Below are 16,975 nucleotides of genomic sequence, written 5' to 3' on the forward strand. Positions count from 1 at the left end.
GAAGTATGAAATTCAGAGGTACCATGTAAGGAGAAAAATGACAGTGTGTTACATGCTCAGAGTCAAATAGAGCAGGTACCAAGTGTGCAAGGACATCGGCTGTCACTGTCACGTTAACAGAGGTGATGTGTGCAAATAGCTGTGATGCATCAAACATGGAGGAAGGGAGGGAGGTGAGGAGGGAGGAGGACAAGATCAGCATCATGCTAACTTGCTGGGCCTCAGTGTCACTCCTTCTAAGAGCTAACATCAAAATCAAAATGGATGTAGAAGAGTTAAGAAAGAATAAGCGATCATGTCTGGAATTGAAGCCACCAGAAGCTTCCTTCTGCACAATCTTATACCTTGAAAGGTTTGAGAAAGCCTGGACAGCCATAAGCTTGACTCCAGTGCTGTGTGTTGGGCTCCAATCACTGCAGCTGTGTCCATTTTCCCTGCCCCAAAGAAGGCTCCTTTTCCATAAAGGCCTGGGTCCTAATTCATCTTGTGGAGCTCAGCCCACTTCCAACTCCCATTCTCCTACGTGCTTTGTACCCTATTGTCCTGCCCCTCCCCGACCCTCATGAAACTCTGTTTTCTCCAAAGCTTGTTGGTGTTTGTGGTATGCCACAAACCCTCTTGGCCAATTTGTACCTGGGTGTACTGTGCTGGGTTAGTGGATCCAACTACATCCTTTAGAACCTAGCAGGCAGTACGTGATTTGGACAAATCTATGAGGATCGAAGAGGTGACGCCAGTGTTGGAGTGTGTGTTGGAAATGACAGCAGTGGAGAACTCAGAGAAGACAAGCAAACAGAAATGCTCTGGTAAACAAGAAAAGTCTACAGGGCCAATGGATCCACCTCCTGCCAGCCTCTGAGCTGGGCAAGTTCCGGGAAGCACAGCTCCGTGGTGTGAGCCACCTCCCCAGGGCTGAGCTGTGGACAACAAGGCCCAGAAGCCTGCTGCCTGCCCTCAGCGCTGGGGCCAGGGGAGTCCTGTTCGCCCATCCAGCCCTGCCTGCGCTTCCCTGAGGTCCTCGCCACCCCCTGATGTTTTTCTTCCTAATAGGAGCTCAGCACCCCATGTCCTGGGACAGGAGAGGGTGGGGGTGGGGTGGGCAGTGTCAGTGCCATTGATGGAGGGGAAAAAGTCAACAGGGACCTCCGCAGGTGGAAAGAGCCCACTCAACAGGGCAAAGTGACAAACTGTCCAGAACGTTCATCCTGGATAGAGTGAAATGGGACAGGTTGACTCTTAACATTTGCCAGATCCATGATGTCCTTCCTGGCTCAGAATATGAAAAGAGCAGAGATAAAGTAAGGTGCAAGGAAGGACAATGCCAAGAAAAGGTTCCCTACCTCCATGTGGAAGGGGGGGAGCTGAGCTTCATCTTCCCTGCCTCTGTTCACCCTGTTGCTGGCACAGCCCATAGACGCCCCTTCTTTGCTCTAGCTGTGGAAGGATGTGTGGTGACATGATGCAGCTATGAGTAGGCATATTGTTCCAGAACATGCTGGAACTGTCCCCACACAGGAAACCACCCCAGAGGTCACCCACAACCAGGATGTTGCAAAGGGGGGATTGGCAAGAGCCAAGTAAGAGGGAACAAGATGGTGCCACACAATTCCTCTCCCAGAAGACAGAGGCTGAAGCAGCAGGCTGGAGAAGGGGCGCAGGGTGGCCACTGTGCCAACGTCAGAGACTCTGTGTGAAATTTCCCCCAGACCTTTTCTCCATCCTCCTCACAGCTGCATGAGAAAGAAGCCCATTGCTTGCTGCCTTACAGATGGGGAAGCAGAGCCTCAGAGAGGGGAAGGAAGATCTTCTCTGAATTTGTGTCTTCGTGGTCAAGGGTGCCACATGGCCCTACTACATCACTGGAGCTCAGGAAGATACGAAGCACACCCAGCCCACATCCTCAGGGAGTGAAATGGGCAGGAGTCCTCTGAAAGGGGAACGGGCGCCATTTTGGAGAAGTAGAACCTTGATCTGAGGAGAATGCTGCTCCTCTAGCTGGGGCCAAACACATACATCACTGTGCTGAGCCCCATCAGGAAGACTTCCCAGGCCCATCACCCACCAAGACCACAGGTAGTTAGCAAGATTGTCAGCCATGATGGGCCAGAGGCTGCCTGAATCCATGCCACCTTGTCACCTCATTTGCTCCTCCCCATCCCACAGGAAGAGTGGCCCTTATGGCCCTATTCATAGAGAGGACAACTCTGCAACAGAGTTTAGGTGTCTTGACTAAGAGCTCACAAAAAGGTAGTGGAGTGGGACTTGAACCAAAGAGCCTCAGCCACTGAGGACAGCTTTGATCTGTTTGTGTGTTTATCAGGGAGATTGTGGTCTCCTGGGACAGCCTCCCTTGAGCACCTAGTGCATCCATCTGTCCTTCCTGTTGCCACGTCACAGTTCGTGCTCAGCACTGTGACCTCACACCATGTGGCTCCTGTCTCTAGGCTGAGGGGGGTCACTAGCCTATGGGATGTCCCCAGGATGCTTTCACTGTGGGAAATCAGCTCAGAAGACAAAGTAGATGATGTCAGAAAGTAGTGGCAAGATGTCCCCAGTGAGGCTTGTTTTGGGGGTCAACCCCTATAGTATGGGCCCCATCATCTGTGAGACCGATCGCATCTTGTATCCTTGCTCATTTCCCCAGATCATCAGAGCCCTCGATGAGCCAGGGGAGAGTGAGGGCTGAGCATGCAGCCCTTGACTACACAGATCAAGCCAGTTCCTCACCCTTCCCAACTCCCAGCTGCCTCGACTCTCAGTCGTTCCCATCCCAACGTCTCAGCACCAACCTGTTACCCTCTCTGCCTTCAGCCAGGGCCCTCCTGGCACACACAGCACACAGCCCCTTCCAGATGCAGGGGCCGCTGCTGGGCACTGCAGGGCTTCTTCTCTCTGCAGCTGGCCCAGAAACCTTGCCAAGGTGCTGGGCGGGGCTCTGTGCCAGAAGGCAAAGCCTGTCCATTCTAGAGATCTGAGCAAGTGCCATTGTTCCTCTAACGGAGGTTGGGCAACAGTTCCTCTTAGGAGTCAGTGTGGGCAGCTGTCTTTCAGGGTCACACAGCTCAGACACGGCAGGTCCTAAAGGTGGCCCAGAGGCCTGCCAGGGCCAGGAAGAGCTGATTTCCTGTGTACCTGGCAGAGGGAAGTCCCTTCCTCTCTCAGGTCCTGGCCTTTCCTGGACCACGTCCGTGGGCAATGCTGGCAGAAGAGGAAGCTGGGAGCTTGGGTGGTGCAAAACCCTCACTGCAGCCCTGGGAATGCTGATCTGACCTGCCCAGCTCTGAGGAGGGGTCTGGGCTACAGGCGGCTTGGACAGAGACACCAGGAATTCCAGGTAGGGGATCTTCCAGCACCTCTAGGCCACTCACCTACCTGAAGGGGCAGAGTGTGGGAAAACAGGACACACAGGGCACCTGTGGCTGCCCACCTAGCACAGATGGGAGGGGCAGCCGGGCTGCCAGGGAGGCCGTTGTAAGATGGGAAACTGGAGGCCCAAGATGGGAGGGGCGAGGAGGAAGGAGTGGGGAGGTCAGCCGGCAGCCCAGCCTCAGCCTGGCTTCCCAAGCCTGAGTGCACGCAGGGACAGAGCCTAGGCCAAGACCAGAAGCCAGTGATGGGGGCCGCATGGGAGAGAGAGCAAGGAGAATCGCTGAGGCCAGTCTCCCTTTTCCTGCAAGGGGAGTGGGGTGCAGAGTCGCCCACAGAGTCCACTGGGGACACCCACACAGAGTGCGCCTAGAGGAAGCACCTCAACCCCACCCACCACCAGGCACCATCACAAAGGGCTGCCTGAGTGCCCTGGGCACCAGGCTCTGGGCGTCCTTGGACTCTGCATCCAGGCCTCCCACAGACCACCAAGGTACCTACTGTCATGGTCCCCATTTTACAGATGAGGACACGGAGGCACAGAAAGCTCTCAGAAATACCCGAGGGCTCTCCCACAACGAGTAGGTCCCCACCATGGAACATCGCCCTGGCAGAGCTCGCCGTGGAGGGACTGCCATGCTGGTGAGAGAGAGAAGGGTGAAATGTTCCAGGGTCCACCCCACACCTGCACTGCCGCCCTGGGCATGGGCCAGCCCGGGGCTGCACAGGAGAGTCAGGCCTCCATCCAGGGTTTACAAAAGTCCACCATCAGTGGAGACCCACAGACTCTGACCTTGGACTGCAAAGCCACCAGCCCTGCCCAGGATGAGGCCTCATTCCCAGGAAAATGTCAGGTGGCCAATGCATGTCACTGGGCTTCCCAGAGACTAAACAGGCCAGGACAGGGGACATGGAACCTCCTCCTGCTCAGAGCCGCTGGATGGCAGCGTGGACAGCGCCTGGACAGACCCGAACAAAGCCCCTCCCCCACACGGGGGGCCTGCACTCAAGATCTGTGTACGTCCTGACCAGCACACTCTGAATATGGGACCTCAGCCACCAACACAGGGGAAACGGGTCACACAGGCAAAGCCATATCATGTCCCAGAGGCCATCTAACTAGTGCCACCCACTCCACCTTGGGCCCAGAAAGCTATGGACATTGGCCAGGGTGTCACAACTCCCCATGGCTGTGGGGCCCAGGGCCAGGTACTGTCCATGGGATGACAGCAGCGTGGGCGGGCACAAGGCTCAGCACTTAGCCAATGGACTTAGTCCCTTAGTCTGTTTGCTCCTCTGCTACTTGGGGTGACCTGGGTTAATATTCACTAGCAGCCTCCCCAGGCCCCTCTCCATCCCCTGCTTAAATACAGCCAAGGACAGGGCTATGCTTCCTCAGCCTCTGTCCCCACGACACCCCCGGCGACACCTCTGGCACAGTGAGCCGTAAGTACGCCCGCCCTCGGGGAGAGCTCAATGGGCCCCCAGTTCCCTGCACCACCCAGCAGGCAGCAGGCCTGGGCCCCAGGGAGGCAGAGGGGATAGGGCTGGCTGCAGCCAGGCGAGGTCTCATGGTAATGCAGGCCCTGTGGTCCTGCCTCTTCCCAGGCCTCCCAGTTCCTGGGCAGTCTCCTGGTGAGGCATAGGCATGGCAGGAGAGGCCCTGTCCCCAGGCCGGGGAAGCCAAGACTGGGCCACAGCAGTGCCTGGGTTTAAAGGTGCCTCTTGCTACTGACACCACTTCTGGGATGCGGGTTGGTGAGAGGTAGGGGAGAGCAGGGGTTTCTCTGTGTACAGATAGGGTAAGGCCAGAGGGGACGCCAGGGGCCCAGGCTCATCCCTATCTTATGAGGAAGACCCCCATGGGGCCTCTGCCTGCAGGCCTCCATGGCTCCCAGGTGCCTGGCCTGCCATGTTTGCCACAGCAACCCCGTCACTCTTCCTGCAACCAGGTCACCTCCAAGCCTTGCTGTCCACGTCTTCTGACTCTACCTTAGCGTATAGAGAAGGTGGAGTGCTAGGTTCTAGAATTAAATTTCTAGGATAAAGTCCTAGCTCTAAGGCACTTGGCTCTGTCATGAGTTACCGAAGCTGCTTGGGCCTCAGTGTTTCCTCCTAGAAGACTGCACGGTGAGAACTTGGATGTCCCAGGGTGAGCGCTGAGGGAGGACTGGATGAAGGAGGCGCACAGGGTGCTCAGGGTGGTGGTGGCAGTGCTGGTGCTCCACATGAGCTTCGCCTGGGGTCAGGAGGCAGACAGGAAATGTTCTTGTGTGGGGAATGTTTCAGGCTCAGGGGTGGTCCACTGCTCAGCAGGAGCTGGTTTATGCCATGGGGAAGGTGTAGGTATCCAGGAAGCAATTGGCTGGGTCTCAGGTGAGCGTTCACGCCAGGGGTAGAGGCCTCCACACGTGTCTGTGCCCGCCTGGTCAGGGTCTTGTTTGTGCTGCTGCTCTTCCTTCAGAGGTTCTCTTCCCACAGTGGAGTCAGGAAGGGAGGCTCAGGGAGGCTCTGCCCAGGGGCCAGCAGTGAGAGGCAGGGCAGCCCACACCAGCGCTTGTTCAGTGCCTGGATGCAAACGATCTCGCTGTGGCCTGGTTTCAGCAGCAGGGCTCAATCCTACCACCTGGCCTGTGGTCAAGTGCAGGACAGACAAAGCTTTGTCCTCCTTTGCCTCTGGCCCTCGGGGTAGATGTGACCAGACCTGACCCTCTCTGGGTCTCAGACTCTTTACAGAGAGTAGAGGGCAGCAGAGGGGATGGGACAGGACGTGGTTAGGTGGGCGGGGTGCAGTCACCCCTTCTCCTCCTCCCCCAGCCTAGCAGCTCCAGCAGGGGCTCCACAGCTCAGTTCTTTAAAGATTCTGCTTAGGCAAACTGAGATAACCCAACTTTGTTCATAAGGACCTGTATGATTTCGGCCTCTCTGAGCTCTGAATCACATAGCTAAGGACAGGGATGACCAAGGACATTGCTAGCTCAGAGGGGTGGTCTGGTCCAGGTTTGAAGCCAGGGTAATTCAAGGGGTTTTGTGCCCATCTGGGGTATTTGACCTCTCCACGGTCACTAGGCCTGTGAAGGGAGGAACTTTCCAGAGAGCTGTGCCACAGTGCAGACAGAAATCTAAAAGAGGTGGAAAAACACAGAACTAAATTTATCACCGTCTCCACTGGCTAGTTTAAGAGAAATGCCAAAATGTCAAGATGTATTATGCAATATGTGGTTCAGCTCTTTGGGGGTTATTTAGAGACTTGAAGGCCAGCAAAGAAACAACAGCAGAGTTCTGGGAAGAAAGCAGCTCTGTGCCAGGACCATGTGTAGTATTTAGTATTAGGACCAAGATGGGAATTTTAGTTGTGTGAAAATAGTAAATAGTAGGCTACAGGCACTCTTCCCTCTGTTTGTCCATCTAGAAAGAGAGCAGGTTATAGCCAGGCAGTGGTGGCTCACGCCTCTAAACTGGGACCCTGAGGATCCCGGCTTAAAGCTATTCCAGGCAGGAAAATCCCAGACACTTTTATCTCCAGTTAACCACCAAAAAATTCTAGAAGTGGAGCTATGGTTCAAGTGGTAAGAGCAAAAACCAAAGCAACGCAAAACAAAAACTAAGTGATAGCATCCAGGCCTTGAGTTTAAGCACCAGTACCAATATAAAACTGTGTGTGTGTGTGTGGAGGAGGGAGGAGAGACAGAGAGAGCGCACAGGTCATATAAATGTGGGTGCACTGGGTTCAGGATGTTTGAAGCAGAGGGAGTTTGTAGGAAAAAACTGACTGTGCTCCTAGGTGTGACCTTGACTGTGACCTTCCCAAGGCAGAGTTTGCTCTCAAAGGCTCAGCCACAGGCCATGCCACTCCTTCATGCCTCATCCCAGTCATGAGACATACTTCCTTCACCTGACGGCCCCTGCAGATGGGTGTTCACCCCATGCCAGCTCCTGAGACCATCCATGGCAGGGCTCCTTAGCAGACCTAGCTAAGTCCTCCTAGCCAGTCTGCTGTGCAGGCCGAAGGAGGACCAAGGAGTTTCCAGGACAGGTCCTGGCTCTGCTTCCTCCTATGTAAGCACAGGACAGGGGCCGAGACAAGCAGAGAGCTCCAGTGTGACAAAGGAACAGGGCTGGGCAGCTGGCACTATTGCACCTTATCTATAGTTTGACTCATCTTTGTTCAGTGGCAAAAACACAGCAAAGGGCTTTCATGCTCTTGCATGGTGAGGAACCGATGGGATGATTGTGGCCCTGCCTTGGGGCTGTGTCCCTTTCTCTGTCCTGCAGGACAATGCCGTCCTCTTTCTCCTGGGGTTTCCTGTTGCTGGCCAGCCTGTGCTGCTTGTTTCCCGGCCACCTGGCTGAAGATGTTCAGGAGACTGCTGCTTCCCAGCAGGACCAGAAACACCAAGACTTTCACAGGATCACCCCAAAACTGGCTGACTTCGCCTTCAGCCTGTACCGGGAACTGGCTAAGCAATCCAACACCACCAATATCTTCTTCTCTCCTGTGAACATCGCCGCGGCCTTTGCCATGCTCTCCCTGGGCACCAAGGGTGCCACCCACTCAGAGATCCTGGAGGGCCTGGGCTTCAACCTCACAGAGATGTCAGAGGCAGATGTCCACGCAGGCTTCCAGAGCCTCCTCCACTCCCTCAACAGGCCCAGCAACAAGCTCGAGCTGACCATAGGCAGTGGCTTGTTTTTCCATGAGAGCCTGAAGCTCCTGGAGCCATTTTTGATGGATGTGAAGAACCTGTACCAGTCAGAGGCCTTCACCGTTGACTTCACTGACCCTGAAGAAGCCAAGAAGCAGATCAACAAATACGTGGAGAAGGGAACACAGGGGAAAATTGTGGATCTGGTGAAAGACCTGGACAAAGACACCGTGCTTGCCCTGGTGAATTACATTCTCTTTAAAGGTAAGGCTTCACAGCCAGCCCAGCTGGTTCCCATGGAAACATACCAGTCAGTGCCCCAAAGGGTTATTTGGGAGGCCGATTCACAGAGGAGAAGAGTCCCAGTGAGCAGGTGCCAAATATGACCTGTAATCCAAACTCTCTTTGTAATGCTCCTCTTAATAATCATATATGCAAATGCAGGTGTCTCCTGATCAGCCAGGGGGGCAGTCTCTCAGGTGACACAGAAATTTCCTATCTCCTCTTATCACTGAGTCCCCAGGGTGGTCAGGACGGCTGAGCCCAGACAGATCTCCTGTGCTTGACCCAGCTGAGCTCCAAGTCTCACCACAGACACCAGAGTCTCCTGGATCCCTTAAACCTAAGCCCAACCACCTGTGTCCCCCTCCAATCCAGGCAAGTGGGAGAAACCTTTCAACCCAGAGCAAACCAGCGAGGGGGACTTCCATGTGGATGAGGCCACCGTGGTGAAGGTGCCCATGATGCACCGGATGGGCATGTTCCGAGTCCATTACTGCAGCAAGCTGTCCAGCTGGGTCCTACTGATGGGCTACCAGGGCAATGCCACCGCCATCTTCTTCCTGCCAGACCAGGGCAAAATGTCACACCTGGAGGCCACACTCAACACAAGCATCATTAGCAAGTTCCTGCGCAAAACTGACATAAGGTGACACCTCAGGCGGGGACTGGCCCAAGAGCCCATACCTCTGAGCCATGTCAGGGCTGACCATCAGGACAAGACAGAAGGGGGGGAGGTGGGGGAGCAGCCCTTAGCCCTAGCTAAGTGTGTGACCTTGTGCTGAAAGATACAGAGTGTGCTCAGTTCAGGGAGAAGCAGTAGGGGCTTGGGAAGAGACAGTGCTGAGAGTGGGGAGCCCGCACACTGTTTGGGGGTGTCCTACCCAGAGGACAGACCTTCCCCAGACCCACTGTCCAATGCAGGGACAGCACAGCAGAAGAGGCCACAGCACCAAGGCCTGTGATGGGTCGAACTCTGGCACAGTGGACAGTGGACTAAGGGAAAGAGTCCAGGATGGCCATGGGAAGGTCCAGAACATGGAAGGTCAGCATGAGACAGTGCTGGACACTCAGGCAGGAGGCTCCATTGCTCTGACCCCAGACCAGTGGTTTATCCACTCCTAGGTGTCCATCACCCTAGAGCCTGGCCCTCGGGTCAGCACACACTGGTGAATCAGCAGTGAGCAGGGCCTGCTGCACGGAAGAGTGGTGAACGCTGTGAGACACAGAAACACAGCAGACACAAGGCAAGGCCCACCGTGAGCAGAGGGGTCACCACTCCACTCCAGCTGGCTCCTCATCAGACCCTGAACCCAGGCTGAGCACAGACCACAAGGCCAGGCTGAGGCCAGAACCAGTTGCAGGGCCTGAGGGCCAGACACTAACAGAGGCCCAGCCTTCAGCATCGGGGGACATTTTCTCTCCTTGATGAGAGGTAGACAGCACTCTGCTGCTTGTGCACAGATGAAGTTCAGGTGTGTCCCTTGCAGAGGTCAGATGAACAACGACACAGGGCAGGATGACCCTGACTCCAGGAGCTCACTCTGCATCTGCCTGCATAACTTCTCAGAGGCAGGGGCAATTCAGCCTCTTCCAGGACATGGGGAGTCCACTGATATTAAACTCCACTGTCACTGGGCATAGAAGAAACAAGAGTATAACACACCGAGGAGCTTCTATCCTGCTGTGGGTGGAGCATGGGCACTGTGGGTGGAAAAGCTAGAAAAGAAGCCAGCCTCCCATGGAATTCCTGGCACATTGGGAGAGATGCTGAAATCCTCATTTGTGATCTTTCCCTCATGGCAGGTCTGCAGATATATACTTCCCCAAACTGTCCATCTCTGGAACCTATGACCTGGAGCCAGTCCTGAGCGCGCTGGGCATCTCCACGGTCTTCAGCAACGGTGCTGACCTTTCCAAGGTCACCACGGATGCCCCACTGAAGGTCTCCAAGGTGAGGTCACCCGATGAGGGCATTTTCCCAGATGGCTTCTGGGTGTTAAGTGGATCTTGGGGTTCATAGCTGGGGCACGGGGCTGAGGACGGGGCCACATCACCACTAAGGTCCAGGCTGAGCTCTGAGGGCTCGTGAGAGGGCGGGTGCAGGAGACAGTGGGAAAGGCAGCCATCCATTTGGCTCATGTGCTGGGAAACTGCTCAGAGGTGTCTCTCAGACCCTCACTCTCTTCTTCACCCAGAGCCCAGGAGTCCTTGGGCTCATTTCTCCACTCAGCTTAGAATTACTGACATCAGAGAATGTTCTAGAGTTTTCCACATGCAGCATCTAGAAGGGCTGTTTCACTACCAAATCTAAATTAGAAACATCAGCTCCTCCCAAAGCCTTTTGTTCACGAAAGAGAAAATACCAAAAGACATGAGTGCAGCACGTCTGCACACGGTGGGAACAGGGTCCTGTGAAGGTCACCTTCAGACCTGTCCAACGAGCTCCCAGCATTCAATGAGGGGGAGCCACGTGCAGGAGACATGGAGTGCAGGGTGTCTCTACTCTGAGCTCTGGGTGGGAGAGACGAAGGGAGCAGCCAGGTGAAGCTAGGGTTGGACAGACAGAGGCCTGTGTGGCCAGTGGTGAGGGTGGGTGGGCAGCAGGACTTTCCTGGTGAGATGCTCTAGGGAGGCCGGCCCTGGAGCTGTCTGCAGCCTGGGTCTGGGCTGGGTGGTGTGCAGAGCATGAGAGCACAGGTCAGAAGCCATCTCCACATCTCTCCTGCAGGCTGTGCACAAGGCTGTGCTGACCCTGGATGAGAAAGGAACCGAGGCTGCAGGGGCCACCGTTTTGGAAGCCATTCCCATGTCTCTTCCCCCTGAGGTGATATTTAACCACCCATTCCTTGCCCTATTCATTGATATAGGTACTGAGAGTCCCCTCTTCGTGGGCAAAGTGGTGAACCCCACACAGCAGTGACCTCTCTGGGCAGGTCCCTTCCTTGATGGCATTAAACACAGGCCAAGCTGGCCCATTCAGCGTAACCTTCGCATCTGTCTCCATGTGGTTTCTGTGACGTCCTTAGCACCCAGGAGCATGTGTGGACTCCAGGTCCCAGTGTCCCTCATTGTCCTTCACATTCACGAGTCCCTGTGCTGGGCAGGCAGGACTGGCACAGGACCTTGGTAGGGACCTCATTCCATGGCCCTGAATCCATCTGAATCCTATAACTGCATTTGGTCTGGGAATTCTGGGGTCCTATGGCTCAGACACCAGCATTAGGCCCAGGATCCACCACGACCCAAGTCCCTGTGGGAGTGCTCCCCACACCCACTCCCTCCCCACAGCCACTCCCACAGAGATGGCTGTGCCACCCAATGCTGCCTTCTCTGTTCCCGGAGCCTCCAGCCCAGCCTTGGTATCCATGCTACTGTCCAGCCCTGGCATCATTGGCTGCCTCTCCTGACCCTGAAGGGAGAAGACCCCATCCACTCTCCTCCCCTTGTCAGCTCAGTCCTGGCCTGGACTCCACAGCTGCCTGAGACTCACAGATCATAGCCAGGCAGGTGGCATGGAGCCTTCCTGCATGGGCAGCTGTGGACACTGAGCTCTGTCCTTATCCAGCTGGGGACACCCAGCTCTGTCCTGGTGATCCAGCCCATGCCTCCCCTCTCCTACTGAGCAGGAAGATGGGATCTCAGCCTCTGTCTCCTCCTCAAACTCTACCACCAACTCAAGGCCACTTACCATGTGTCTCTTTCTCTTCCCTGGTTTTGGGAACTGGGCAGTGCCCTAGATGCTTCTGGAAGGTCAATCCCAAGGGCTCCTGGGCTACAGGATTGGAAGGCCAGCAGCTGAGGCCCTGCCCGGCGCAGAGCCATCCTGGGCTGCCCATGGCCCTCCTCATGATCTTCAGAACAACCCAGGTTCTGTGTCATGCAGGAGGCTGTGCTGGAGCAGCCCTTGTCATGGGCCAGGCAAGGCCTCCAGCAGTAATGAGCCAGGGCTGGGGGGTGGGGGGGTCAGCATATCCACCACACACCCTATGTAGACCCTGAGGCACACCCGACAAACATCCATCACGTAGCGTGTCTCCACACTCCCTGCAGCAACAGTGCTGCTCCTGCTCCTGCTCAACCTCAGAGGGCACAGGGCATGGGTGCAGGGCTGAGCTTGCTCTTCTGCCTGTGTCCACCAGGGGAGATGAGGAGCTAAGTCACTGGTGGGAAGGACTAAAGGGCATGAGAGTCTACCCACTGCTGCACAAAGTCTGGCTCCACTGGCTGGACATTTCCATTTCCCTGCCTGCCCACCCCTCTCCCAGACATTGAGCTCTGAGAGGAAGGAGCTCTGGGCAGTGGGCAGAGCTGTGTCTTCCTGAGCTCAGCTCCCTCCTTAGCCTGCTTGGGGCAACTTCTGTCCCTCTGTGAGAAAGCCAGAGGCCCATGAGTGCTTTCCACAACCCAAACCCACCCTTGCTACTGAAGGCCGCAGGATAGAATTATAGGTTCACCTGAAGGTGCAGGGGAGGCCCCTGTTTGGGGGGCAGGGCAGGGGAGGATTGGTGCCCTCTTGTGGTGGCCCACCAAACTGCAGGCCCTGACCCAGCACTGGTTTTGAGGTGGGGTTGAGGGGGGGGACTCCTTCAGGACAGGTTCCTAGACCACCCATCCCACCCCTGCCCACAGTTCTGAATCCGAAGAATGACCAGGAAATCCTGTGATTCTCCCCTCCCCCAAAACTCTCTTCTGGGGACTCCAGGGCCATACTTGTAAGAAGGCTGGTTTCTGACAAAAGGCAGGTGAATCCTTCTTGTCCCAGCACCTCTGAGACCTCATGGGGCCTGCTGTGCTGTGCACATGGGTGTAGCACAGGCCAGAGCAGCTCAGAGATGGGTCTGGTAGCATCATGGGGACAGCAGCCCATCATGCAGCAGCCGGGCCTGGCACGCCGACCCTGGGAGGGACGAGGTGAACGATGGGTCCCCGCTGCCTGTGCCAGCCTGGACTGCTGCAGACCACCCTGCCCCTGCTTGCACCCACCCTGCTGCGCTCCTGCTGTGTTCAGAGCGCACGCTGCCCCTGGAGCAGAGCCTCGGGTCTCCTCACCCACTGTCACTGCCAACTTCTGCTGGGCGCCTTCTCGGGGCCAGGCTGTCCTCAGACGGGGCGGAGGGGCTGGCGGTGACAGCACTCCTCATCCCCTGGGACCCACGGTGATGGCGGGGACGCCCTCCACATCGCACAGCTTCTCACTGCTGAAGTGCAGAGACTCCATCCTCTCTCTGTACTTGGCTCTTTTCTACCCCTCTATACCAAGAAAAACGAGCTTTGGAGCCCAAATAGCACCGAGTGCAGCTTCCAGTGTGGCGGGAACAGTGGCAGACACATGCTCACCAACTGTGACCCTCACAGGGGCAGGCAGTGTCTTTGTGTGGATAAAACCACAGCCTCCCCCCAGCAGCCTGTGAGGCTGGCTGGATGGTCACGAGGATCCCGCCCTCCTCGCTTCCAGATGGCCGTGTCCCGCTGGTCCCACTGGCTTCAAACACTGCAGAGAACAGCCAGACCCATAAGTGACAGCAGCACTTGGCACACTGGCACCTGACTAGATTTGGAAGGTGCTGGGGGCTTATTTCTAGAGCAGTGAATCTCTGGGGATGTAGGAAATGATGTCCCCACATCCTTCACATGTCCCCAAGACATGAGCTCGAGAGACAGTCAGTGCTGTACAGTTCCCTGGTCTTAGAGACACAGAGCAGGAGCTGGCCCTGGCTCACTGGTAGAGCCACCATTGCTGTGCTCGTGTGTCTCCAGAGTCCCTCGTCTGAAGCACATCAGTCTTTAATAACAGTAACTGCCAACTTTGCTCTCATATCTATTCATACCTGGAATCCTTCAAAGCATGAAGAACTTCTGGAACAAGGATTACCCTGCGGCCTTAGGCCGCCTTTCAAAGTTCCATCTGCTCAACAAGACACAGAAGCACGCAGACACGAGGCCAAACTGTGCAGAGCTGTCACCACCAGGTGGTCCTTGACCCACCCCCAGCCTGGTACCTGCACTAGGGGCCAAGCAGCTGAGATGGGCCGGGTCACTGAGCACAAGGCCGGTCCTCCCCTGTACACAGACTCACCCCACGGCCCCACCTTGACCCCAGAAATCCACAGCTGTGCCCCATCCCGGAGGCCATGCTGGCCTTCATGGCGCAGATGTCCCTGAGTTGTCCTAGCAAAGCTTCCCTGGGGTTGGCTGATCCTGAGAGGATGACGCAGCCTCCTGAGGACTCGGGCAGCCAAACGGGTGTCATGGGAGGTGACCTTCTAGGGGACTTCAGGACAAGGTGCTGCTGGGAGTGTTCTTGTCACCGACAGCTTCTTTCTCGTCTTTCCTGAATAACTGGTCAGTCGTTTTGCATCTACCCATGTGGTCCACTTCTGACGTGTGTAGGTCATCTGAGCATGCCAGGCGGCACCAATGTCCTCACAGCCAGGGCCTGTATCAGGGGTCAGAAACAGGGACCCTCGGGCTTTCCAGGCCAGCTTGGCCTGGAAATTATTATACGGCATGCTGCACTTGACTGTAACCACCTCTCCTAATCAAAACGAACAGGATTTGAGATCCCAATGTAAAAGTTTCCAGGGCAGGGACGATGATGGAGATCTGGTCTGTGATCTCAGCAGGTGGCAATTCTTAGAGGCCCCCACAGTGCATTTATCACACTAGGCTCTTGACATGAGCGAATCTGTTCAGCGGCTTTCTGAGGTAGAGCTTGAAGGGCCATAGACCTTCCATCCTCCATGCTTCAAGATGGGCTGGCACCACAAACTGTTCAGGGAAGAATGGCCAGGCCCTGGGGTCACAGCAGCACATGCACACAGACACCTGGTCAGGTGCAGGTTGGGGGGAGAGGTTCATTTCCTGTTTGCATAGGAATTGAGGGAGGAAGTTGGCCATTCAGTTGACCATTCATCCCAAGGGCCTCCAGGTGTCCTCTGTAGGCTCTGCTCAGTGAGCCATTCTCCACCGGGCTCCAGCTGAGCTGTGGACCTTCCCTGGGAGGCTGAGAATGCTATCTTCATAGAGGGGAAACTGAGGCAGCTAGTTGCTGTTGTGCAGGCAGTCACAGAGCCCAGGTTCGGTCCAGACCCAGGCTGAGCTTTAACCTGCCTGCTGGTCATAGCCACAACATAAAGTAAGGTTCCCTAGTCCCCTACACACTGGTGCCCCCATCTCCCTCCCATGTTCTCCAAAGTCCCATGGCAAAAGTGTGAGCGGTCAGTGCTACCGTCCAGCCCAGGATCCCCTCAGTGAGTCCTTCTCCATCCACCTCCTGCTGAGCTGTTCAGGTCGGTGCTGAGAGCTGCCGGCCAGGCTCAGCATCCCACTCCACACAGGGGAATAGAAGCACCCGGATGCTGCACTTGTGGGCAGAACCAGAAACCAAGCATGTGAGGCTTGGCTGGCCTGCTATTCCAGACAGAGCCTGGAAGAAGAGCCTTGTCCTGCACTGCCAGCACACAGTAGGCCCTCAGGGTAAGCACTGAGTAGGACTGATCTGGCAGGCCTACTCCTCCTTGCCTTTTCCTCCCAGGCCTGGGCTGTCGCGGGGTCTTCAGTGTGGATCTGATCTCTCCCTGCAGAGGCTGAGGAGCCCCCCTCCCTAGGGCCGGGTCTGCCCCCTCCTCTTTCCCAGCATGGACCCAGCCTCGGGTTTCTTCTATGGGTCTCAGTCCCTTTGGAGCTCAGCCTTAGTGATAGAGCCAGGCCTTGGGCCATGGATCCTTAACCCCTTCCCCATTCACTTAAGGAGAGAAGGGAGCCCTATGAACTCCAGCCCTTTAGTACTGTTCCCTAGAATTTTAGAGGTCTGTCTATGGGAGTTCCCTCTGCTTGCCCCAGCCACCTGCGCTTGAGAACTTGGAACCCTGGTCTCCTGCTAGGACCTCCGGGCCTGCCAGGGGGAGGTGTGTTCATTAACTCCTCACATAACCCTGCTGCCCTCCTGTGCCCTCCTCCCTGCTGCTTATCTGGGTTCAGGCCCTAGACGCCCTTTCAGTCCCTCGCTGTCCAAAAGGCAACAAGTCTGCAAACCTCCCCCGCAAGCTGACCTCCCAGGTCATACCAGTGGGTGGGAGGGAGAGACGGGGGACACATTTTGACCTGCGGGGGATTTTGATGTGCACGTTTATTGCCTTCAATTCTATAACATCTTCCTTTAAAAAAATAAGGCTTGGAGAACATTAAATATTTACTGTGAATCATAAGGTGTTACACAGCCCAGGTTAGAAACCCAATCTCTGTCCCTCTCTTTGTACCCTCCACAGCCATTTTTTGCAGTTTCTCCCTTCAAGGCTGGGCTTGCATGGATTACTTTAGCTGCCTGGAGACCTCAGACCATGTGCCGAGGGACATAGATCCCTGCTGTCTTCAGTGCCCCTGCTCCAGCCTCAGCTAGCTCCCACCCATCCTCAGAGGAAGCATTATCACAAGGAGCACCTAGCAGCAGCACAGAACAGAGACCTGCCCGGCCCCAGCCCCGCTGCCTCTGCTAAGCCAGGCCGCCTTGAGCCAGCCACTGAACCATGCTGAACCTCATTTTTTTGTTCCATCCTGTAAAACAGCGGTTGAGACACCTTGAGAACAAAGTTGAGGGCTATAAATACGGCAGACATCCTGGCTGTCTGATAGCTGCTGCTGCTGCTGCTGCTGCTGCTGCTGCTGCTGCTGCTGCTGCTGCT

General features: G+C 55.8%; 1 protein-coding gene across 4 annotated transcripts in view; it reads left to right on the forward strand.

The window, feature by feature from the left end:
- The window catches only part of LOC105986366 (alpha-1-antitrypsin-like), a 36,088-nt gene extending 24,813 nt beyond the window's left edge, over positions 1 to 11,275 (forward strand). The window contains exons 1-5 of one of the 4 annotated variants that reach the window (XM_013017273.1): positions 3,269 to 3,334; positions 7,642 to 8,276; positions 8,670 to 8,940; positions 10,098 to 10,245; positions 11,023 to 11,275. In XM_013017273.1, coding sequence (XP_012872727.1) covers positions 7,646 to 8,276; positions 8,670 to 8,940; positions 10,098 to 10,245; positions 11,023 to 11,214 — 1,242 coding nt within the window. In that variant the 5' untranslated portion in view covers positions 3,269 to 3,334; positions 7,642 to 7,645 and the 3' untranslated portion in view covers positions 11,215 to 11,275. Of the gene's footprint in view, positions 1 to 3,268; positions 3,335 to 4,796; positions 4,813 to 7,641; positions 8,277 to 8,669; positions 8,941 to 10,097; positions 10,246 to 11,022 lie in introns of those variants that run through there. The other 3 variants (XM_013017268.1, XM_013017281.1, XM_013017260.1) reach the window with 3 other exon arrangements.
- Positions 11,276 to 16,975: the final 5,700 nt, after the last annotated feature.

Source organism: Dipodomys ordii, unplaced genomic scaffold (assembly GCF_000151885.1).
Source record: "Dipodomys ordii isolate 6190 unplaced genomic scaffold, Dord_2.0 Scaffold2, whole genome shotgun sequence".
Taxonomy (NCBI): domain Eukaryota; kingdom Metazoa; phylum Chordata; class Mammalia; order Rodentia; family Heteromyidae; genus Dipodomys; species Dipodomys ordii.